At 38.4% G+C, this 25,021-nt stretch overlaps 1 protein-coding gene across 1 annotated transcript in view; it reads right to left on the bottom strand.

Annotated features, from left to right (window-relative positions):
• mmp17a (matrix metallopeptidase 17a) overlaps positions 1–19,347 on the bottom strand; it is an 89,833-nt gene extending 70,486 nt beyond the window's left edge. The window contains exon 1 of the mRNA XM_027176171.2: positions 18,729–19,347. Within this exon, the coding sequence (XP_027031972.2) occupies positions 18,729–18,869 (141 nt within the window). The 5' untranslated portion in view covers positions 18,870–19,347. The remainder of the gene's footprint in view (positions 1–18,728) is intronic.
• Between the last annotated feature and the right edge of the window lie 5,674 nt (positions 19,348–25,021).

Here is a 25,021-nt window from a genome sequence, read left to right on the forward strand (position 1 = left end):
TAATAATAATAATAATAGATAAGGGGGGCACGGTGGCTGTGTGTGTGGAGTTTGCATGTTCTCCCTGTGCCTCGGGGGTTTCCTCCGGGTACTCCGGTTTCCTCCCCCGGTCCAAAGACATGCATGGTAGGTTGATTGGCATCTCTGGAAAATTGTCCGTAGTGTGTGTGTGTGTGTGTGTGTGTGAGTGAATGAGTGTGTGTGTGCCCTGCGATGGGTTGGCACTCCGTCCAGGGTGTATCCTGCCTCGATGCCCGATGACGCCTGAGATAGCACAGGCTATCAGTATATAACAGTATATACCTCTACATCTCTGATTTCCTTCTCCTGCATGTTAACGGCTAGCCACTTGTCTTACGTATCCATTGTCATGGAGATAATTTACACCATAGCTTTGTTAACAAAGTTGAAGAACACTGGCAACTGGCCTTGAACCCGACAATGCATTACTGGCAGCGGACGAGTGTTAAAGAGCTGCTTTCTACTTCCTCAATGACAATCTGAACAGCACTTCAAGAACAAGCAGATCACAAGTGACCTGATTCATTAATACCCAAGGAAGAACGCTTAGCCAAGCATTAATTCCTGACTTAAAGAACTGCTTCACTAAACTGTATTTTTTTCCAAAAAAAAAAAAAAAGAAAAAAAAAAGAAAGGAAAAAAAAAAGCCTTACTGCTGCATGGTATTCTCAAAGGGATCTCCTAAAGCTGAGCACAGGCTTTAGCTTTGACATCAGTATTGTCTCTGTGTCGAGAAATGTTTCTCACCAGAAAAAACCATGCTCAAAAATCTGACCAGTTCCCAGCTGCCAAAAGACAGGCACAAGCTGGATAATCTGGTAGACCATCTGGTAGAAAGGAAACTGTTACTAATGCAAAGATGACTTTTATTATTTAATCAAATGACATAACATACTGTAAAGAAGCTGGAATATACTATAACTGACCATCTGCGGAAGACTGGCTGCCAGCTTGACCAGGCTGATGTGGGGTTTGGCAGCTGGTTCTCTAGCACGTCAGACCAACGTGGATTCAAAGCGTACTAAATTACATGGATCATTTGCAAATCTGCCAACCCTGAAAACGGGTAATCCAGAACAACCCCTTTATCTCTAGTGGTTTTTACCAATAGCTTGTCTGAAGTCCTTCACAAAAACTGTAATGTTTCATCAGTTTGTATGCAGCTGCGTTGACAGGTACGGGAAAGCTAAATAAAATCTTTAAAAAAAAATTTCATGTTCATTTATGTTAAATTCATTCAATTAATGTTTTCTCTGTTAGCCAAGAAGCTCAATTTTTCTGTGGTGTCCATAATAAATATACTTAACACATCTTAAATATATATATATATATATATATATATATGAGATGAGGGATGAGAGGAAGGGGGCGGGGCTTCCAGGAAGTGTCAATTAATCGATGAAAATATCAAGAAGAATGTTGTTTTTCTTTCCCCATAATTTTGACTGATGATATTGAAGATGTTTGGTCTCTTATGCAAAATGCATTGCAGGTCTGCCTTATAAAACGCCATTAAGACGTGAAAGCGTTTATACACACCATAAAATGTACGTAGTGCTGCTCTATAGGTTATAGATATACTATAACATATACATTGGGGTAATAACTATTTAGCAGCTAATAACTAGTTTGTCAGCCTTTAATTGTGCAGCCCTACTAAAAGGTAAAGAACTCCCGCTTTTGCTTCCCTTGCTATTTACTGTCTCTATTCCTCCTCTATCCTTCACGCTCGCCTCTCCACTTAGGCTAAATTAGATTTCCATTTTCTATCAGCAGTGCTGCAACGTGTCATATAACCACGATGACCACTACAAAGAAAGAGTCTCAGTACCACTTGTGTTTGGCGCAGTTCAGGATGCCCGCACTTCTAATGACTGCTAATTAGCCCCTGATTCGCTTTTCTCTCGAGGCCAGAGCCATGGTGCACGTGATATCAGTAGAGTGGAATAAAAAGCCTGGTCTTGCCTCAGGGCATGTTAACAAATCTTAAACCCTGACGCTGAAATTCACTGACACATAAATAAATAAGAGATGAGAAGCCACGAGAGCAATGAGAACGCTTTAGAGGGCGACTCGAGGAAATAACAGTCACTCAAGCAATGCTTTTATTTATTTATTTATTTTCAAAAACAAGAATGTCGAGGTTGCTGCTATAGTCACCTTTGGTCGAGAAATGAGGTTTAGCTTACATAGGGGAAAGTACCGAGACAGCTAGAGGACTTGAAAGAGCTAGAGACTGCAGAACGAATGCTTACATTTCACAGCACGTCCACTTACATCGGCGAGATAACCTGCACAAAAGGATTTGAAAAGGGCTAAAGTGAAACCAGAGAAACCGTTTCTTCGACATCTAATAGGAGGGATGGTGCAGAGCAGCCACGATACCATAGATATCTATATTAGATTTACGCATTACTGTCTTTCTCTGTGTATCTTACAAGAGACAATGTCTGAACCCTGGAATAAATAAATATATAAATAAATAAATAAATAAATAAATAAATAAATCACACTTTTGATCATGTCTTCTAATTAATGTCCAGTTAATGATGAACATACCGCTCTTCATTAATGGTCTCCGAAATGAGCGTTACGCCACAGGCTGCTTTTTTTCTTCCCTTAACTCTGTAACTTTCCTAACGCTTCATATTTTCCTTTCCGTGATCAGCATAGGCGAACGTGTGAAACGATGATAAACGGCAAAGCGGCGAACTTGTGAAACGGTACGAAATGAGTACAATGCGCCAACTATCTGTTCATAACTCAGTGCGCTTTTTTCATTTTCAGAAAAAGCCTTAAGAAAGTTGACTCTTCTCTCAAACTAATGTATTCACATTATTGCATATTGGCACTTAGTGAAACAGAACCATTTTAATTCCCAGAGTAATGCAGTGTCTCATTAATATATTATAGTGTGAGAAAGCATATTAAGCCTGGGAAATGAAGGCGGCAGCTGGTCATGGAAAGCTGATAATAACACAGCAACTGCAACGTGTTTCTCCACTCTATTATTTTAATATTGCACAGAGAATTTGGATTAAACCCAGTAGAGACAGTCGCACGCCATCGTGACACCTCACCGAGTGGAACGTTTCTACTTTCCGCAGGGGCTAGATAAGAAGATTTGTAGCTCCAGCACAGCAATGATTTCGGTGATTGAATAACAAGATCGCAAGTCTTCGCATGCAACTTCTCTGTAAAGCGATAATAAACTATTTGTTTTTTAATTCTCATTGTCTTCACAACATAACAGTTTCTTCCATGAGAGTACGGTATGAAAGTCATTGGCCACCTGATTTAGGGTTAAAGAAGATATTTGTTCTTGAACGTGGCTTAGAGAAAGTCCATAGTCCATCCGTGGATTTTAGACGTTTGTGATTGTTGCGGCCAAAAATGCTTGATTTTATTGCGGATTTTTTCATTCATTCATTCATTCATTCATTTTCTACCGCTTTATCCGGACTTCTCGGGTCACGGGGAGCCTGTGCCTCTCAGGCGTCATCGGGCATCGAGGCAGGATACACCCTGGACTGAGTGTCAACCCATCACAGGGCACACACACACCCTCATTCACTCACACACTCACACACTACGGACAATTTTCCAGAGATGCCAATCAACCTACCATGCATGTCTTTGGACCGGGGGAGGAAACCGTAGTACCCGGAGGAAACCCCCGAGGCACGGGGAGAACATGCAAACTACACACACACAAGGCGGAGGCGGGAATCGAACTCCCAACCCTAAAGGTGTGAGGCAAACGTGCTAACCACTGTGCCCACCGTGCCCCCCTTGGTTGTGATATTTCAAGCAGAGGATTCTTCTTTTAAACTCCTAGCAGTTTAGACAGGTATGTAAAGACTTTCTGTGAGAGCCGTTCTCATGTTCGACTCATGCCGTTCAGAGAGGGTTTGGCTGAGTGAGTGGTGGGATTACGTCTTGGCCCTGCAGAAAATCTCCTCCGATTATCATGCAGTTTGCTCAATTTTGTTTTCATTTCCATTTTCAGAAGATTGTCTAATCCTTAAATCTCATTTAATCTCAATCGCAGCTCCAATCCAGCTCTTTGCATTCAGATGCATGCATCCCACTTCCTGTGATGTCAGTTTTTTTTCCCATTTCATTTCTTCAAGTTCCCTTGGAGAGACATAAATCCATTTATACATGTACTTATTTGATATAGACTTTTTATAGATACAGATATCTATAATCCAGATAAAGTCTTGATACTCAAAGTGCAAACCAATCCCCCAGGTGGTCCATTGGCAGGATCCCGTGCTCTCGTTGCCACGGCGTGGGTTCGATTCTTTTAAAGAAATGTATTGATTCGGATGTGAATCTTAAAGTGAAAAAAAAAAAAACACTGAAAGTGATGAAAAAGCCACCCACATCAGTAAAAGCATGTGCTTTATAATCTCAAAACAATCCAAAGTTCTGGGGGTTAAGGGACTTGCTCAGTAGCAGTTTGGTAGACCTGGGAATCGAACCCATGACCTTCCAATCAGTAGTCCAACACCTCAACCACAAGGCTACCACATCCCTCAGATCGCGTGCCACGTGTTACCAACAGATTTCTTTTTCACTACACCGCTTTAAACAAAACATCCTCATACCATCCTGTCACTCATCTGTCTGAGCATCTCTTACACATGTATAGACCTCGCTGTTTCTCTTTCTCTCTCGCAAAATATGACCGTCATCTCCTCAATAAAACTCATGAAGCAAATATTTCTAGTTAAGAAATTTGAATGCGGTCTCACAGTCTTAACAACAGCCACTTCATCAAATTTATTGACCCCCATGCTGCTGCTCGTACTCTGGCGTTTTTCTTTTCCTCTCTTTCTGCCACACACACACACACACACACACACACACACACACACACACACACACACACACACAGTATAGATACTGTATACACCTAGACAAACACACATAATTAACTAGAATACTTCATCATAATCAGATCAATGAACTTAATAAAGCAAGTATTTGAAGTTAATAAAGAAGAGTGTACTCGTACGGCCTTACTTTAAAAACACGCACTTCATCAGTGAATGGGTCATTTCAGAGAGTCATGCCAATAACCAGCCGTCACATAAAGGCCAAACTACTGAAATAATAATGAGCAAAATGCAATAGTGACCGATGATGCGGTTGCTAAATTAATGATCAACCATTAAGGCTCCATTGATTTGTGACATTATTAAGTGGAAGGCTTCTGTTCAGCTAAGCACTGATTCTGAAAGCCTGTAAATGCAGCTCGAGCGGCACGAAATCAGAACGCATGGAGGCATATGGAAATAATTAAATGGGCTGGTGTGCCTAAGATCCTGTGTCATTTGAAGGAAATAAGACATTAATATAGCTAGTTTGGGCATGCGGGTAAAAGACAGACACAGCTATGTACAAGGGAGACTATAACTGGATTGTACTAAATTGCTCCAAATTAAGACATTGGACTATTTAAGACATTAGTCTCTAACTGGATACTTTTAATTACCCCAGATTAAGACAGTAGTCTCTAACTGCATACTTTTAATTACCCCAGATTAAGACAGTAGTCTCTAACTGGATACTTTTAATTACCCCAGATTAAGACATTAGTCTGTAACTGCATACTTTTAATTACCCCAGATTAAGACAGTAGTCTCTAACTGCATACTTTTAATTACCCCAGATTAAGACATTAGTCTGTAACTGCATACTTTTAATTACCACAGATTAAGACATTAGTCTCTAACTGGATACTTTTAATTACCCCAGATTAAGACAGTAGTCTCTAACTGGATACTTTTAATTACCACAGATTAAGACAGTAGTCTCTAACTGGATACTTTTAATTACCACAGATTAAGACAGTAGTCTCTAACTGGATACTTTTAATTACCCCAGATTAAGACAGTAGTCTCTAACTGCATACTTTTAATTACTCCAGATTAAGACAGTAGTCTCTAACTGGATACTTTTAATTACCCCAGATTAGGACATTAGTCTGTAACTGCATACTTTTAATTACCCCAGATTAAGACATTAGTCTGTAACTGCATACTTTTAATTACCCCAGATTAAGACATTACTCTCTAACTGGATACTATTATTACCCCAGATTAAGACAGTAGTCTCAAACTGCATACTTTTATTTACGCCAGATTAAGACATTAGTCTCTAACTGGATACTTTTAATTACCCCCAAATTAAGACATTAGTCTGTAAATGCATACTTTTAATTACCCCAGATTAAGACATTAGTCTCTAACTGGATACTTTTAATTACCCCAGATTAAGACATTAGTCTCTAACTGGATACTTTTAATTACCCCAGATTAAAACATTAGTCTCTAAAGCACTATTCGGACGGGACTAGTTTTACGTGGGGACGTGGAGTAATGCAATTTTATCTCAGGACGTCTGTAATATTAATTGGCCAATTCGCACGGGACAAGACATCTCAGTAAAACTAGCAGAAGTGGGAGGGGTAACTCGCTTTACGCACCACAGTAACCTCCTTGTCGTCATGTGCGTATGACGTTGCTTCCTGTTTCAAGCGCCTCCATGCTTGCAAAACGCGCCAAAAACTACTTTTAAACAGGAAATGACGGAATTTTACCGTACATATTTACAGCGGGTCTATTCGGACGGGATTAGTATTACCTCAGGTAATTTTTCCGAACCTTTTTACGGAAGGTAAAAGTCGCCGTAATCTTTACTGACATTGTCTGTAATGATTACCGAGATGGCGCATTCGGACGGGACTAAAATCACCGAGAAGCTCTGGTAATAATTACTTTACCCCCACGTCCCCACGTAGAACTAATCCCGTCCGAATAGGGCTTAACTGGATAGTTTTAATTACCCCAGATTAAGACATTAGTCTATTTGAGACCTTAATCTATAACTCGATCCTTTTAATTACCCCAGATTAAGACATTAGTCTATTTAAGACATTAATCTATAACTCGATCATTTTAATTAACCCAGATTAAGACTTCAGACTATTTGAGACATTAGTCTCCAAGTGGATTCTTTTAATTTATCCAGATTAAGACATTAGTCCGTTTGAGACACTAATCTGTACCTCGATCCTTTTTATTAATCCAGATTAAGACATTAAACGAACTGGATTCTGTGAAATATTTGTCTATAACTGCATACTTTAAATTATTTGAGATTACATTTGGGCTGGTATTTTTCATCCCGCTTCACATCAGCTGTCGTTTAGAAGACGCATGCAGAACACGGTCGCAGGTGTAACGAACAGAAACGTGGTGGATTATTTATCATTCTTTCCCCTAAATGTCTGTGGAGGAGAAACAAAAAGGAGAAAATCGAAGCACGCACTGGCGAAAAGATAGACGACAGAAACCTAAACATACAGTAATGTTCTTTTATTAGAGAGGAATGGGATTGTTACAGTATGGTAAAGCTATCAAAAAGATCACTTAGGGACTTGAGAAAAATATCAGATACCACGTAATCAGTCCTTTATAGTTGGGCCATGACGTGTCGAATGATGTCATCACAACACGCATTCAGCTAAAACTCTTTGATTGTGTGTTTTGATTTGAATGTGTGTGCAAAGCTATCAAAAATAAAGCTATATTAATTACACATGTCTTCACTTCTAGGAGCTTACAAGAAGAATCCTGTACTTGCAATTTTGCAAAAATCAAGTATTTAGCCATAACAACCACCAAAAAAAAAAAAAAAGCTCTCAGAACTGCTATCTGCCCTTCAGTGTATAACAGAGATTCACATCTCTCTTATTATCCCATGGATGATACGACGAGACCTCGTGACACTACATTACTCAACCTAAATCATATCACTGTTGAGTTTTTTTAAAGATATCACATTTCAGCCCTTCTATCTAACATCACAACCCATCATCACCGAGCGCGAGGTGCCAAACATGAAATGTAGATAAGAGGTGAGAGGATCATCTTATTGCTCAGCTGTGAACATCCAGCTACATAACATCTCTATCTCTAAAAATGATAGTTTAGTCCAAGTTTCCTTGGCTCTTATCACAAGGTCATGTTTAACACTGGCTTTACTTTCTCTACCAGCTGAGCTTTTCCAACGCTACACGCAGGCTTCTGGGAAATGAATCCCTAGAACACTATAATATTTACACTGTGCCTATAAGGCTGCTTTATGGGATGTTTCACTTCAAAAAAAAAAAAAATTTAAATTTACACGACCAGGGTGGATGTAAGTAAGTGAAAGGAGAACATGTAGAGAACAATTTTATACTTTATTCACCCTCTTAATGACTGTGTGTCAAGGTGACTTCCCTCAGAGAGCTTTTATAGGATCTATTTTAACCAAGGTATCCTGCTAAACAAGGGCACGGCAGAAGATAATTGCCAGTCTGGTTAAAAAAATATTTTACCGAATGTTTAATACATGGTCTTATTACAAACGTATTTACAATTAAACAAGGAAGAAAACAAGTACGTGTGAATAGTTTTGTTACAGTGGTGTACGTGACATACGGCTAAGTACGGTGACCCATACTCAGAATTTGTTCTCTGCAATTAACCCATCCAAAGTGCACACACACAGCGATGAACACACACACACACACACACACACACACACACACACACACTGTGAACACACACCCGGAGCAGTGGGCAGCCATTTATGCTGCGGCGCCCGGGGAGCAGTTGGGGGGTCCGGTGCCTTGCTCAAAGGCACCCCAGTCTTGGCCGGCCCGAGACTCAAACCCCCAACCTTAGGGTTAGGAGTCAAACTCTCTAACCATTAGGCATTGATTTCCCCCGATTAGGCCACGACTTCCCCCGAGAAGATGACCCCAAGAGCGCAGCGATGACTCCTCCAAGATGTCACAAAAGACCCGACAGCGACATCCAAAGAACTGCAGGCCTCACTTGCCCTCAGTTAAGGTCAGTGTTCATGACTCCACCATAAGAAAGAGACTGGGCAAAAATGGCGAAAAAAGAATTCCGGGACGTAAAGGCTTGTCTCATGTTTGCCAGAAAACATCTTGATGATCCCAAACGCTTTCGGGAAAATACTCTGTGGACTGACGAGAAAAAAGTTTGTGTGTCCCATTACATCTGGTGTAAAAGTAACACTGCTTTTCAGAAAAAGAACCTCATCCCAACAGTAAAATATGCTGGTGGTAGTGTGAGGGTCTAGGGCTGTTTTGCTGCTTCAGGACCCGGAAGACTTGCTCTGATAAATGAAACCATAAATTCTGCTGTCTAAGAAAAAATCCTGAAGGAAAATGTGCGGCCATCTGTCCGTGACATCGAGCTGAAGCGGACTTGGGTTCTGCAGCAGGACAATGATCCAAAACACACCAGCAAATCCACCTCTGAACAAAATGAAGACTTTGGAGTGGCCTAGTCAAAGTCCTGACCTGAATCCTATTGAGATGCTGTGGCATGACCGTAAAAAGGGCGGTTCATGCTGAAAATGCACATCATCCAATGTGGCTGAATTACAACAATTCTGCAAAGTTGAGTGGACCGTAATTCCTCCACAGTGCTGTAACTGACTCATTGCAAGTTATCGCAAACGCCTGATTGCAGTTCTTGCTGCCAAGGGTGGCCCAAGCAGTTATTAGGTTTAGGGGTAAGCACTTTTTCCCACACAGGGCCATTTAGGTTTGGATTTTATTTATCCTTAATAATAAAAACCTTCTTTTAAAAACTGCATGTTGTGTTCACTTGTGTTATCTTTAACGAATATTTAAATTTGTTTGATAATCTGAAAAATAAATTGTGACAAAAAAAATAAATAAATCAGGAAGGGGGCCAACACTTTTTCACACCACTGTACAGTATGTGTTATCTAGTATTGCATTCATGTGACCCTTTCTATAGTATAAAATGGTTAGAAGTCAAAATTTGTGATAAAAAAAAACAACAACCCAGATTTCCGAATTATGCTGGTTTGTTGTAATGCGGTTGATGTGCATCCAAGCACTTTTAATCAAAACGAATGACATGACTGACTGATTGAATCTAATAATCATGCCTGGGAGCATAACATTGGCTCAATCTATCGCTCACACGTCTGTCACCATGACCACAAAGAGAAACAGCCTCGTCAATTTAGCATTATGCAAAAGGCATGAAATTAATTCTTCATTACACATTTAGAAGCTACAGTATGCTTGGTCAAAATGGATTCCTTGGCACAACCTGCTTGCCGGGTAAGCGTTTTTCTTTTGTCTCTGTCATCATGTTAGGAACTGACAAATGCAAATGTGAGACGGACTTCGGGAGCAGACGAGCACTTCCGAGAATTCGACGACGCCTGTTGCCGAAATGCGGTATGGTGCTTTTTTATTTTTTTGATCGTTTGGCTCAGGCAATATGAATAAGAGTGACAGCCATCGTGAGACGTGCTATCTGCTCGAAACATTTCTGTAACTGCTTAAACAATTCTGAAAGCAGAGCGTTGTTGCTTTCTGGGTTTACTTCATGCTGTTTTATAGCTGCCTCATGGGTTATTTTGAGCTACAATCCAGTCCAACAGCAAAACCACAGTAATTACAAGCTCTGTATGGATTTTTGGACAGGAGTGCTATGGAGCCTTGGATCTCAAACTGAACAAAGATGAAGGGTTAAGACAAGGCAGGGTTGCACATGGACCAGATTTGAGGTTTTTCCTTTTGGCAAATGGAAAGTGGAAAAGCTTTGGATGTAAAGCCTCCTCAAGCTTCTGAGTCTAAACCAGCCACATTGCGTGCAGCTTCAATGTGGGGAAGAGGTCATGCTTTCTGTAGACCACACAAATTGATCCATTACTGCTGTGAGTTATCTGATGTTCTGCCATTTCTTCCATTCATATATTTAGCTTATTAAGGAACGCTTCTTAGTTTGGTGTGTTGGGGTTTCTAGCAAAATCCCAACCTTGGGCTGGTGAGATATATACAGCTAGCTCAAAATTACAGCCTTGCTGTGCAGATGCTTATAAAAACATATGTTTTATGTATATACTGTATGAATGTATGGGATCCTGTGCAAGGGACTATAGGATTAAAATCCCTTTCATACGTGTAGAGTTCAGCCTCTTTGAATAGAAATGTGCTCCCTCTTCAATGCAGGGACAAACAAAGTTCTGACCAAAACATGACTAAGCTTTTTTAAACAATTGAGCTCAGAATACGATTTGACCCGAAAGTCAAAGAATGGGCTCCATTGTCAAGAAGCTTTGAACTTTGGCGTTGCTCACTTCTGTAATTCACTGGGCTTTTAGAAACAACATATTGTCACTGGAATTGAAAACTAGCTCCAATCTCTAAAAGATATTATACAGTTTTTTTAAAGTAATAAGCTTTGCAACTAAACATTATACTCATCCATTTCCATACGTTTGCTGATGTCAGTCAAACCGTCTCGTCCTTAAAGTTTCCGGCGATTGGTTTCGTCTAGTCGTTAAAGGTAACAGACTCTCTAGCAAAACATAGAGGTATGTCATCTAATACTAGATCCGAGTCAAATTCAGTAAACAAACCTTCTGAGCTATGTATTATACATGTTATGAAGCATTTCTGAGAGAAATATAAAATGCAAAAAGACCCAGAGGCGGAATATAGTAGTAGTAGTATTAGTAGTAGGAGTACCATATACAGTGTTCTAGATATTTTGACTGAAGGACACAAAAAAAAAAAAGATAAAATGTTAGAAACAGTTCTTAAAAATACCTATTATTTATTACTTGCCACTGAACCAATGCGTATTGATTTCTGTGATTTATATTTTCTATGGATGGGAATCCCATTCAAAGAACAAACCTGAACTTAAGAGATATGTGTATCCTGAGCACTTGAGCTACTTTTTTGTATTAAAATCTCTCTCATGCCTCTTTTCCACCGGAAAGAACCGGGTGCTGGTTCAGAGCTAGCGCTAGTGCTGGTTCAAAGTTCTAAGAACCGGTTTACCTTTCCACCGGCTAGAGAACCATCACAGCGCCGAGTGTGACGTCACTGTTTACGTGTCACGTGTGCCAGCAACGTTAGCGCAGCAGCGGCAAACACAAACACAACAACAATGGCGGATGTTGCTTTACTGTTAATGTTCATGGCTTTGCGAACCTACATTGGCATCCAAACGCAGCGAATAAAACGTGTACATGCGGCTCCGTGTAATCTGTATAAACGGAGGTTGTAATCGATAAAGTACATAATGTTATTTTATCGTTAACACAGAAAAAATTTTTAGCCTTAGCATGTAGCTACCTACTATCATGTGTGCTGATAATGTATCATATTGCGGTAAAGTAAAAATGTATTAAACATTAGTAAACTTAAGGTACATTATCAAATGCGCTAACAGTAGCCCCGCCCACAGCTCCTGACCACTTTTCCTGGTTCCTGGTTTCCCGGTGCTTTGGCGGTCGAAACAGAAAGAACTGGTTCTATATTAGGCTCTGGCTCTGAACCAGCACTCAAACTGCCTCGGTGGAAAAGGGGCATCAATGTTCTTTCGCCATGTGATGCATGGTTTATGAATGGCAGGCTTTAACCCTTTTTTTACTAGTTCACGGGTGTTTGTTCCACCGGTGGAAAATAAATCGACTTATTGGACGTTTTCAATTGGTATGAACAAACGAATTGTTTTCTCACCGCAAGCCTGATAAAATGAGTCAAGACTCGGTTGACGGATGCTGGTTGACTCTGTTGGCTTCGCTGGTTGACGATAACTCCTTCAGTTTTTTAGATGCTTGTGAAGTACTTGAGAGCAGAAATTGGTGTGATATCACTTTGAAGATAGAAACATTTGTGTGGGGAAAAAAAAACCTATCCGTTTATGGGTTTTTGAATATTTTCTATGAATATATTGCCTCTAGTAGGCGCTGGAAAAATAGAACCACTCGTGAAAAGCCCTGAGTGTCTGACTTTCATATGAGCCGTTAAGGACCGCTGTGGAGTTTGAAAAGACAAAGAAATTCGATGCTGAGCGAGGACACAACAAAAGAGGCGCAAATTCCATTTCTTTCACTTCAGAATCTATGCAACGGATCTATCGGTCCTTACTAGACGGATCAGAAAAACAAAAAAAAAATCTATTTGATTCAAAGGTAGGCACATTTTTAGCCATGTCTAATAGGTGTGATATTATTACTATTAGTGGAACCTGCTGATGTTGTCCTTGACAACCACAGATTGTGACTCTGAAATACATAGATAATGTCTATCTTTTTGTAACACTGTGAAAAGTTTGTATACATCTCACAGCTTTTGCGCTCTTCTGCCACACAGAGCATCGTGAATAAGGCCTACTTTGGCTCCGTAAGGGTTAGGAAAGCGTGGGAAGTTGGTAGAATGATGTGCTCATTACCCACCTTCTCGCCATCTTCCAGGAGGTACGGCTGTGCTCTGTTCTGTTTACTGCACATCTTTCTATCTGTGCGTAAATTATTCTCTCCCTCTCTACAGCCACGTCCCTGCAGACCGTGTTCTGGAAATAATGTACTCGTCCTCAATCTGAACACCCAAGATGTTTGCCTGTGTGCAAGAGGTCACCGAAATCCTCAAAGTAGGACAAGATTCAGTGTCTGCAATTTGCCCGGAGGACAAAGAAAATGAGGATGATTAACCCTATCAAGCCACATTCTTAAATCTTTTTCCTTTTGTCAGAGATATTTCTTTTGACACATCTAATAGGACAAAAAAAACTCTTGATGGTCTGTGCATTAACCCTAAGAGACAGGTCTATCCTGGGCTGAAAAGGAGGCTTATTGATTTCATCTTTGTTACTTGTCTAAATGGTGTAGCCCTTTTGCCTCTGTTCTGCGTTCCGTTCGTTCGCTTTTCCTTTTCCTTTGATTACTTTCCTCAGCACTAAGGCTAAATATTACCCACTTCCTGTTAGCGATCAATCATCTCTCCCCCTTTCCTCATTCTACAGCCTCTCAGAGTAATTAGAAAAGAAATCGGGTGAAGGCATGTGAAAAAAAACATTCATATGAACAGCATGGGAGTCGTACATCAAAAAACACAGGCATATGTCAGCGTCTGGCATGAGAATGACAGGCTAATATTCAGAACATGCTGCAATACACGTGTGAGTGTGTGTGTATCTGGCAGAGTGTGAGATTCTAAAACCTCTTTGGGAAGATAAGGTTTGCTCTGAACTGCCCTGCTGCTGATGAGACCAGATGGTGGTCTCATTAAAGAAATTACAGTAAAGCTTGATTCAGAAAGTGGCACGTGAAGCATGGGATCATTATGCCATGCCAAGAGTCCGAAAGATTTCCAAATATTTTTCATTACCTCACAATTCTGACTGACCTATTCAATTCACAATGAAGCATACAATTTAACTTAAACTTTTGTTGTTCAAAGAAACAATGTGACTTCATTTAAAGCAATAAATAATAAATAGATAGATAGATAGATAGATAGATAGATAGATAGATAGATAGATAGATAGATAGATAGATAGATAGATAGATAGATAGATAAATAAACATAAATAAAAAAATACAAAATTAATAATTTTGTATTTTGCAGTTTTGTATTTATTTATTTTTGTATTTTATTAATTATTTAAAAAATATATATATATATCACTTTCTAAAAAAATGATATGTCACTTTCTATCACTTTCTATATATCTTTCTAAAAAAAATTCTATATAATTTTTAATATATAATTATTATTTTTTTTTTATAAGCTTACATATTACCAAGATTGCAGAATTACTAAGTGTGCAGTGGCCTCCCAAGTTCCAGCATCTTCCTTAAACAGATATAATTTATTAATGTTTGGAGATGATTCCGCAGCCATGCTTGTACCAGCAAAACCACAGAAAATCAGAAAAGGGACCTGCAAGGAATAAAAGGCAGCTTTCCCATTTTTCTAGAATATCACTTACCCAATAGTAAGCTTGATGCACTACAGTACACGGACAAAAGTTTGTAGACGCCTGACCCACATGTGCTTTTTGAACATCACTTTCTAGATTGAGTTCCCTTTTGAAATTATAATAAGCTCCACTTCTCCACTTCTTCCCACTAGATTTTGCAGTGTGGCTATGGGGATTTCTGCTACAAATCGCTGTGGATTTGTACCCATTTAGCCACAAAGGCATTAGTGAGGTCAGGTACTGATGTGAAATAAGAAAGCCTGGTGCACAGTCGGCACTCCTGTTCATCCCAAAGGGGTGCGTTATACAGACTAATGCCTCATTTTCACACACGCAGTGATTTTATCGCTGCAAGTCTCCCGACGCTGTACTACCGTACTACTGAAGTCGGCAGTCGCTTTGTCACTGAGCGACCGTATATGTAAATGTAACATAAGGAAAATAAACCAATATATCATTAATATCCAGTTCTATATAAGATCTTAATGTGACTCGACTGTTTATGCCATTGATAAAACTCAACCAATAGTTTGACTATTAAGCTGTAGTGTTTGCTCTATGTATCGTACATAAAATATTTTGGTTAGTGTCTTATTTTTTTTAAAGTGAGATCGTTCGTCGGTATAAACTGATAAGTCCATCTAGTTTACCTAAGATATACTGTTGAGTCAAATGAAATAAATACTCAGCTCCTGGTTGTTCAACCAACTTATCTGCTGGAGAACAAACACAAAAGCAACAATATAGCTGGGCTATAAATTCTGCTTGTCCCAAGCATCCAGAATACTGATTTGTCCAACTGTCTTATTAACTGTCCAACTGTTTTCTCTGCAAGTTCATTGGCATGATTGACATGTGTCCTTTATCTAATGCAAGATCTGTGTCATATCAGTCAACAGCACATACACTAAAAAAACTGCACTGTGATATTCATTGATTGTTAGTAAAGTGCTTTATTCTTTTAGGGCCAATGGTTTTTAAGTATAGGAAACACCATAATTGGGACACCACAGGGAAACATGCACATATGCAGTCACACCTCGGGGCAATTTAGCACATTAGGATGATTTTAGGGGTAGAAGGAAATTGGAGAACCTGAAGAAATCCATGGGAAGACAAGATGGACACGTGACAAACAGACGCTGACAGTTACAGCGGCGTGGGAATGTGGTAGCTCTGTGGACAAGGCGCTGGGTTACTGATCAGAAGGTCAGGGTTCAAGCCTCCAAACTGCTATCCACTTTCTTCCCTTGAGCAAGGCCCTTAGCCCCACCTGCTCCAGGGGTGCCACCACCCCATGGGTGTCTGTGCTCCGACCCCGGATTTATAATAAGCTGGGATATGCTAAGATCCTCAGTTGGGATATGCAAAAAAAAAAAAAAAAAAAAAAAAAAAGAATTCCACTGTGTTGTAATGTATGTGTGATGATAATAAAGGCTTCTATTCCCCAAGTTCATTCATTTATTCATATACTGTAGAGGCACAAATCCAGGGACAGTAGGGCTGTGAGCTCTGAGTTTGCCAATTCTTTGCAAACAACATTTTGAAATTAAAATCATTACAGTGTGGATTTTACATCTGGTGGTTGTTGACAAAATTGAACATGCCCTTTTCGTCAGTAATATAATCACAGCCAATCTAAACTGGCTCGAACAGTCAATGTTAGAACAATGTTAATCCGGGTACTTTTTTTCCCTGGGGAACATGATACTGCTGCACACCCTAACATACTGCTGGGGAACATACTGCTGCACACCCTAAAGAAAACACAGTAGTTTTTACTGTCGGTGTTCTTAAATTTGCTCACACAGATAGCAAAAAAAAAAAAAAAACAACATAGAGACAACCTGGAGATAAGATGGAGATAATCATTACTCACTGCTTATCCTACCCACTTGCGACCAGGTGATCAGCTTTAAAAGCCCAATCAGTGCACCATGTGCTTCCATTCCCCCTACTTAACACTAATCAGTGTGGAAAACAGATAACAAACCATCTGTCCCTCAATTAATAGCCTCTTGCCCTTATGAGCTCCTGCAACCACCAGGTGCAACCATGCAAAATCCTTCTAATGGACTTAATCAATGTGTCAAAAGTCTTGCTGCCTCAAGGAGTCCTCAGGAAAGCAAGCTGATCCTGTGGGTGCTGAGTGAGAATGGTGAGGGCTTTGACAGGCTCTGGTAAATGAGATTATGATAACTGGTGCAGAGTCTGTGGTTAGAATCACAATAGCTGCATTGCAGGCACAAATCCAAAGATGTACTTTTCTAAAAGTACCTTAGGGCTCGAAAGAGGTCAGACTATTTGTGGTGGTGCTCATTAGTCCAGGTGTTCTTCACCTAGGAAGCACCTATAGATAGATATACTGTAGGTACCATGCTCCACAATCAATCCAGTACAACAGCCTACTTCTTACTTATATAGTACTAATATTTCACTTATAGGTGTGTCTCACTGTTATGAAGAGAGAATGACCACCATGTGCCATCTTGACGAATACACACTGAACACTTTGCAAAAGGAAGTGCGCACCGAAAAGAATGGAACGTATTCAAAACTCAAACATAGCCTACTACGACATGAGTTGAAATGACTTTCTGCTTTGATATGAAATTAATAACTCTTCCTGTTACTGAGGATCACAAGATGATCACGAGTTGAGTCTTTTTAAACAATGAACTGAACTAATTAGGGATGCAGTTTCTCTGTGTTTGCTGACATACTAAATTAAACAGCTTGACTGCTAGATATCAAGCATTCAAAATACAAGAAAAACGGCTTCATATTTAGTGATTCACAAATGCTTAAGGGTTTTTAATCATCTCTGGGATTTTCATTCACTTGCATTTTTTTTTTAACCTGGTTGAAAGCTGTAATTAGACGCTTAGTCAAACTTTTTCTCTCACTCGCTTTTAAAAACCCAAAATGTACTGTAGGAATTGTTTTTGTATTGAGACCTCAGTGCAGTTTATGCAAAGAAAACACAAACCAGAGATTGCATTGATTGTGGTATGATTGGTGAGACATAAAATCCCACTGAAACCTTGGTGACTCCTTGGAAAAATAGAGAAAGAAATAAAAACCGGGAAATCTTACAAAGAACAAACATGTGTGATGATTGATATATATATATATATATATATATATATATATATATATATATATATATATATATATATATAAATATATATATTATGCAATACTTGTGCCTGGAGATGCACAAAAGTTGCACGTGCTCAGATAAATAGAAGAAACTGGGGACACAATATTACCACCATTATTCAGGTTGTTGTAATCTGATTTGTGTCTGTCTAAACAAACAGTACAAAAACAACCTTTATAACAAGGCATTATAAGCTGATTTATTTTCCAGCACATAGAAGCCTATGAAATGTAAAACAAAAAAAATCAGGTCCATTAAAGATGTATTTTAGAAGCTGAAAGTGATTGAAATGCGTTTGGAGGTTTATGTGGCTGTGTTTGCAAACTAGTGTGGTCTTCAGGGAGCATGCAAGAAGTCGATGCAGGAAATAAGTGGATGTGAATAAATGATCGAATTAGACACCAAGCCGTTTAAGGGGGACGGGTTGCCAGATTGGGTCAAGTTTACTGCCTAAATCTAGCACGAAGTGTAACTTCGAAAAAAACATGTTTTATAATTCGATAAAAAAAAAAAACATATACATACATATGACAAGCGTCAATTTTAAATCATTTTTAAGTGTGATAAAAAAAAAGAGATCTGGCAACCTTTCCAACAGGTTTTTTTTTCTCTGATTCCTGCTTGAGAAATCAAATAGTCAATTAAAATATAATGATAAATAAATAAATAAATAAATAAATAAAAGCCCTTACCACCCCCATATCCATCTGTTCGGTTGTGAGAGATGGAGCAGCGCGAGCGTGCGACGCCAACCAGAGGATAGGCACGAGGAGCATCACGAGATCAGGCACAATCCAAACACTCCACTTGGAAAATGAATTAAGAGAACACATATCCACCCAGACCAGTTCACATGCACACCCAGAGCCGTGGCATACACGCCGGATTATATGTGCATTACGAGCTCGTGCTGACTGGGCTGAACTACCTCACTGTGGCGCGAGGACACGTGAAGCGCACGTAACACGTGAAGCACACATAACACGTGAAGCGCGCATCACGCAGAGCTGATGGGAGACAGAACACAAAACAATTCATATCCGATAAGGGGGAAATGTATCTGATGCTATGTATGTCCTGGTCATTCTGGAGTGCGCTGGAAGTCTCTCCAGATACGCATGAGGGATTCTCAGTGCTGTCCTTCTCTATAAGATACTTTTCCGGTTAGTAAATGCGAGCGATCGTCAGTGAAGAAGCACGAGAAGGAATCCCGTTTAAAACTGAGCAGCTGCGCTCGAGCTCTTTCTTCTGCCGCGCGGCAAAAAAGAGTGAGTGGCTCGCGCTGTGAGGGATCAGATACACCACGCGCGCGCGCGCGTGTGTGTGTGAGAGTGTGTGTGTGTGTGTGTGTGTGTGTGTGTGTGTGTGTGTGCGTGCGCGCGCGCGGGGTGGTGGGGGTTGTGAGTGCGCGTGTATATATATATATATATATATATATATATATATATATATATATATATATATATATATATATATATATATATATACAGTATATATATATATGGTTTATTATCTGGTATATTTGACAGTGTTGATGTTGCGGGGACATTTGCCTGGTCCCCAAGATGAATACTGTTTTGTGTTTTCATTATATCTTTTTTTTTTTTTTTAATAAAAAATAAAAGAAGCTTCAGTTACAGCTACAAAAGCTATTTTCCACATGGAGCTCAGCCAAATGTCCCAACAAGGTCACTCACAAAGTCCTCAAAAAACTGTGCCACCTTTATACCCTTTGTTTTATAATCCTTGTGAGGACGTACAATTTACATTACTGTTATTGTAGCTCTAAAGAGAGAGAGAGAGAGAGAGAGAGAGAGAGAGAGAGAGAGAGAGAGAGAGAGAGAATGTATGTGGATGTGGATGTGTTTGTATATGCTGTTGAGGAATGTTCCGCTTTGGATATAAATATTTGACATTTTTCACCTTGTGAGGACATTTTTTGTAAGTTCTTGTAAACCAGTTTATAAACATTTGGGAGGTCCCCATAAGGTTATTAAGACAAAGCGTGTGTGTGTGTGTGTGTGTGTGTGTGTGTGTGTGTGTGTGTGTGTGTGTGTGTGTGTTGTGTTGTGCGTGTATGTGTGTGTGTGTGTGTGTGTGTGTGTGTGTGTGTGTGTGTGTGTGTGTGTGTGTGTGTGTGTGTGTTTGAGGTGTCCCAAAATTTGCTCTGAGAAAGGACAAATCAGATGTCTCCTCTCATCAAGGGTATAGCTGTAACCACTGAGGTCACTCGAGGGTATGTTATAGTGAAACAGTCTTCCAGAGCTCAATGTGGATTAGAAACTCAAGGGCTCTGCACTACACAAAGTGTACAATTACTAACAGTGCCGACTCGTTGCTATGCGCATGTGTCTTTATGCAATCCATCACTGTTAAAGAGCACAACTGACAAGAAGTTATTCGGGTGCTGGACCAATTTCAAGACTGACCTGATAGACAGTGTTTTTGCTGTTACAAGTGTGTCAGGTGCCGAACCATTGCCATGATTTATGAAGAGTGTATTCGCATACTGATTACACACACACTGGTATTGTTGGTCAGTTTGTAGCCATTTTTTTCCCTGAAAAATTTGCGTTTACTTCTTATAGTATCAGACAGGCACCAATAAGAGACAATACAACAAAATACAAGAAGGACATTGAAAGGGATGATTTAAAAAAAAATTAATTTAGTCTGCAATCGGTTTAATGTAAAATATACTAATAGTTCCATATTCAGTAGCAAGATATCAGTGTTTTTGTTACACAATCTTTCTGCTGGTGGCCACCATATTTAAGATCAAATTCCTGGCTTCGGTGCACAATGTAAACAAGGTAAATGATGGCTAAAATGACACCTCTCAAGAGAACAAATAATTAGACCATAAAATAGATTATGATCCTTACACACTCTTACATGAAATGCTGCTGAAAACTGTGCACATTCAAGCCAATATCCTGTCAGCCAATGATGTGACAGCAGCACAATGCATAAAATCATACAGATCAAACGCTTCAGAACGTAGCATCAGACATCAGAATGGGGAAAAATGTGTGGTGACAGACGAGCTGGTATGAGTATTTCAGAAAGTGTCGAAGTCCTGGGAAACGAACAAATAATAATAAATAAAAAAACTTCAGTGGGTGGGTGATGAGAGAGGAATGTTTATTTGAATATAATTACTCTTTACAGCTGTGGTAAGCAGAAAAGCATCTCAGAATGCATAGTACAGTGAAAATTAAGGGGGTGTGCATGTGAATAGATAATAATAATAATAATAATAATAATAATAATAATAATAATAATAATAATAATAATAATAATAATAATAATAATAATAATAATAATAATAATAATTATTATTATTATTATTATTATTATTATTATTATTATTATTATTATCATTATTATTATTATTATTATTATTATTATTATTATTATTATTATTATTATTATTATTATAGCATTCCCAGTTGTCCCTTAAAATATCTAGCTAGCTCAAACAGCTGTCAGGCAGCATGACAGGGAGAATCTTTAAAACTTCAAACCTTATAAAGGAAAGATGAATAATATACTGAAGAAATAGATCCTCATCGAGCACCTCATAACATCCAGGCTGCATTTTAGTCCAACCTGTTGTGTTAACAATATAACCCTGTCACAGCCCTCCTCGATCCACCCTCCTCAGTTCCCTTAGTGAGTGCAAGTTAGTAAGGCCTCAAACTCAAATTTGACATTAAAATATAAAAGTTACAAAATTTTAAACTTGATTTTAGAGAAACTTCTTTCCATTTTTGGTAGAATATCATCATTTTTCATCCTACAAAACGAATCAAGCGATAAACTATAATGAAAGAAATATCCTTTCAAAGTAAAACGATGACGCTGATACAGAGGCCAAAGATACTAAAGCTAGCATGTGAAATTCACTAATAACTTAATTTCTAATTAAATCCTTTCTAAGCTTCCATGAGATAGAATTTAATAACTTTCTATTCATTTTCAGTAGTGACTTAGTGACGGCAAATTATCGCCTGTCTTTGAAGACACAGAAAGCTGAAACAGAACAGTTGCCACAGATGAAGAAAAATTACCGTCTGACATCGCAGGATGCCAAATTACGCCCAGCTGACAGAGAGGAGATACGACTTCGAACTATCCTAATGAAGATCGGCATCCTGGGATGTATAGTAGTGAAGATATTTAGAAGCAAAGAGATTAATGATTGAGTAAAAGCCGCAATAGTTGACTTGAGAGAGGTATGAGTAAGGAGTGCTGCCGTCGCACACTTCAGTGCTTCGCCGGTGAAAAGTGGAGCCTAATCAATGTACGCTCATGACGGAATTGAACATCCTTCAAAAAAGTGCAGCGACATCACTATTATTTTCTTTTCTGGGTTCTAATTCAAACAGATTATGCCCATTTCCTGTGCCATTAGAAACCTCAAATCTGATGGATCGCGATACTATTCTGACGCTAGCGAAGTAAACATAGTTTAGAGACCGGCTTTGCAGAGTAATACGGAGCTGATGGGAATTAATTTCGTCATTTTTATCTAGAACTTTCATCTTATGTCTCTTTGTAGTGATGGAGATGAAGCAGATGACATATCTGATGTTGCTCGCTTTGAAAGTAGCAATTATTTACCATGATATGTCTGAGCTATGAAAAGCTATACATCTCACACTTAAAAAACTTCTTATAAGTCAAATGATTACAGGATATTATATATTAAAATAAGATTCTGTTATAGAAAAAAATATATATTTCTTTCTAATATCAGCACACCCCGAAGTGCATTTATTCTTCTTATACCACAGAAATGTAAAAATCCCGACAAATTATTAGTATTTATAAATTCATCACACAGCATACTTTTTATTTGTTTACAATATTGTGAACCTATCGGAAAACTAGTTCGTTCATGTTATCAGTTACACTATAGCAGCTGTATTTTGTGTTTCTCACAAACCCCCTTTCCCTCTCTCTTTAATAGTTAAGGTAATAAGACAAAAAAATAAAAATAAAAAATACAGCTTGTTATGTTGCCAGAAACCCACAAAGGCCTCCATCTGGGAAAATGTCCATTGCCAAAAAAATGTAGTTACAGCTTTTCCTCTAACTGTTACAAAGTGCTGACTCTGGAGAAGCTCTAAAAATATTAAACATATCCTAACAGGAAAACACACCATACAGTATCAACAACCTATTTCCTTCTATTTCCTTCTATTTACATACATACATATATATATATATATATATATATATATATATATATATATATATATATATATATATATATATATATATATATATATATATATACACACACACATATATATATATATATATATACATACATACATATATATGTACATATATATATATACATACATATATATATATATGTTGTTACCAGTGGTGGGAAGTAATAAACTATGTGCACTCTTATAGTTCTTATCAATATGGTTGACTGTAAAGTTTTGAGTATAACTAAAATCTAAATGAAGAACATTAGCATTATATTGTTTTATTTGTTTTAGCAGAGAGAAGGACTCTTGACAGACTGCTCTCCATCTTGGACAACACTCAACACCCTCTAGACTGTGGTCTAGAGGGTAGACTGCTGTCTCCGTCATGAACCACTACAAGATTGAGGAACCCTTCCGCTCACAGGAGCGGAAGGGTGGAAACATACATACGTACGTACAGTTTTTAATCTACATCTTATGCATTTACATTGCATTTGTATTTGCTTGTCTATTTAAAAAATCAATAAAAAAAATATGTGCACATATTTAATTCATTCAATTTCATTAATAAACCAGTTTCATGCTAAAACTCTACACTTTAGTTACCAAGTACCTTAGTCAGCTGTAGTAATGTCTGAAACAGTGAAAAGCAACATCCCAATTTATCAGGAATCTACATTTTTATATACTTCAAAAGAAACAGTGTGATAATGATTACTAGCTAGCAATAAATAGAGAGCAGGAGTTTCAGGATAAAATCAGCTGAATCATAAGAGCAAGAAAGTTGATCACAGATGAAATGTTAAAAGTTGAATAAGAAGTTGAACAAATGTCTCTGAGCACATCAACAAAACATCTCAATCTGCATACAACATTAATAAGCACATCACAATTAAATTAAGACCAAACAAATTCAACAAGAAGACAAGTATCCATGTAGAACAACAACAATAGTATCCACAAAGAAATCTGGGATCTAGAAAGAACATTGACAACCATAATCCAGAAAGAGCATCAAGATGAACACCATAATCCAGAAAGAGCATCAAGAAGAACACCATAATCCAGAAGGAACATCAACAAGAACACCATAATCCAGAAGGAACATCAACAAGAACACCATAATCCAGAAAAAACATAAAAAATAACCCCATAATCCAGAAAGTACATCAACAAGAACACCATAATCCAGAAAGAACATCAACAAGAACACTATAATCCAGAAAGAACATCAACAAGAACACCATAATTCAGAAGGAACATCAACAAGAACACCAAAATCCAGAAAGAACATCAAAAATTACACTATAATCCAGAAAGAACATCACAAATAACACCATAATCCAGAAAAAAACATAAACAAGAACACCATAATCCAGAAAGAGCATCAACAAGAACACCATAATCCAGAAAGAGCATCAACAAGAACACTATAATCCAGAAAGAACATCAAAAATAACACCATAATCCAGAAAGAACACCAAAAATAACATCATAATCCCGCTAAACCAACATCCCAATTTATCAGGCATCTTCAGGTTTATATACTTGAAAAGAAACAGTGTGATAATGATTACTAGCTAACCATATATTGTGATAGTTACTAGCATGAAAGCTCTTCGTTAAACCTCGATCTTTGGGAGAAATTGTAAAGTAGTTCTAGATCAGATGACTTATCTACCTTTAGTTAATGACTACTTTTATACAACTTTGAGTATTTATTAATAATTGTGTTTTGTACTCTTTACTCGTAA

The sequence above is a fragment of the Tachysurus fulvidraco genome, chromosome 21 (genome assembly GCF_022655615.1).
Source record: "Tachysurus fulvidraco isolate hzauxx_2018 chromosome 21, HZAU_PFXX_2.0, whole genome shotgun sequence".
NCBI classification, from domain to species: domain Eukaryota; kingdom Metazoa; phylum Chordata; class Actinopteri; order Siluriformes; family Bagridae; genus Tachysurus; species Tachysurus fulvidraco.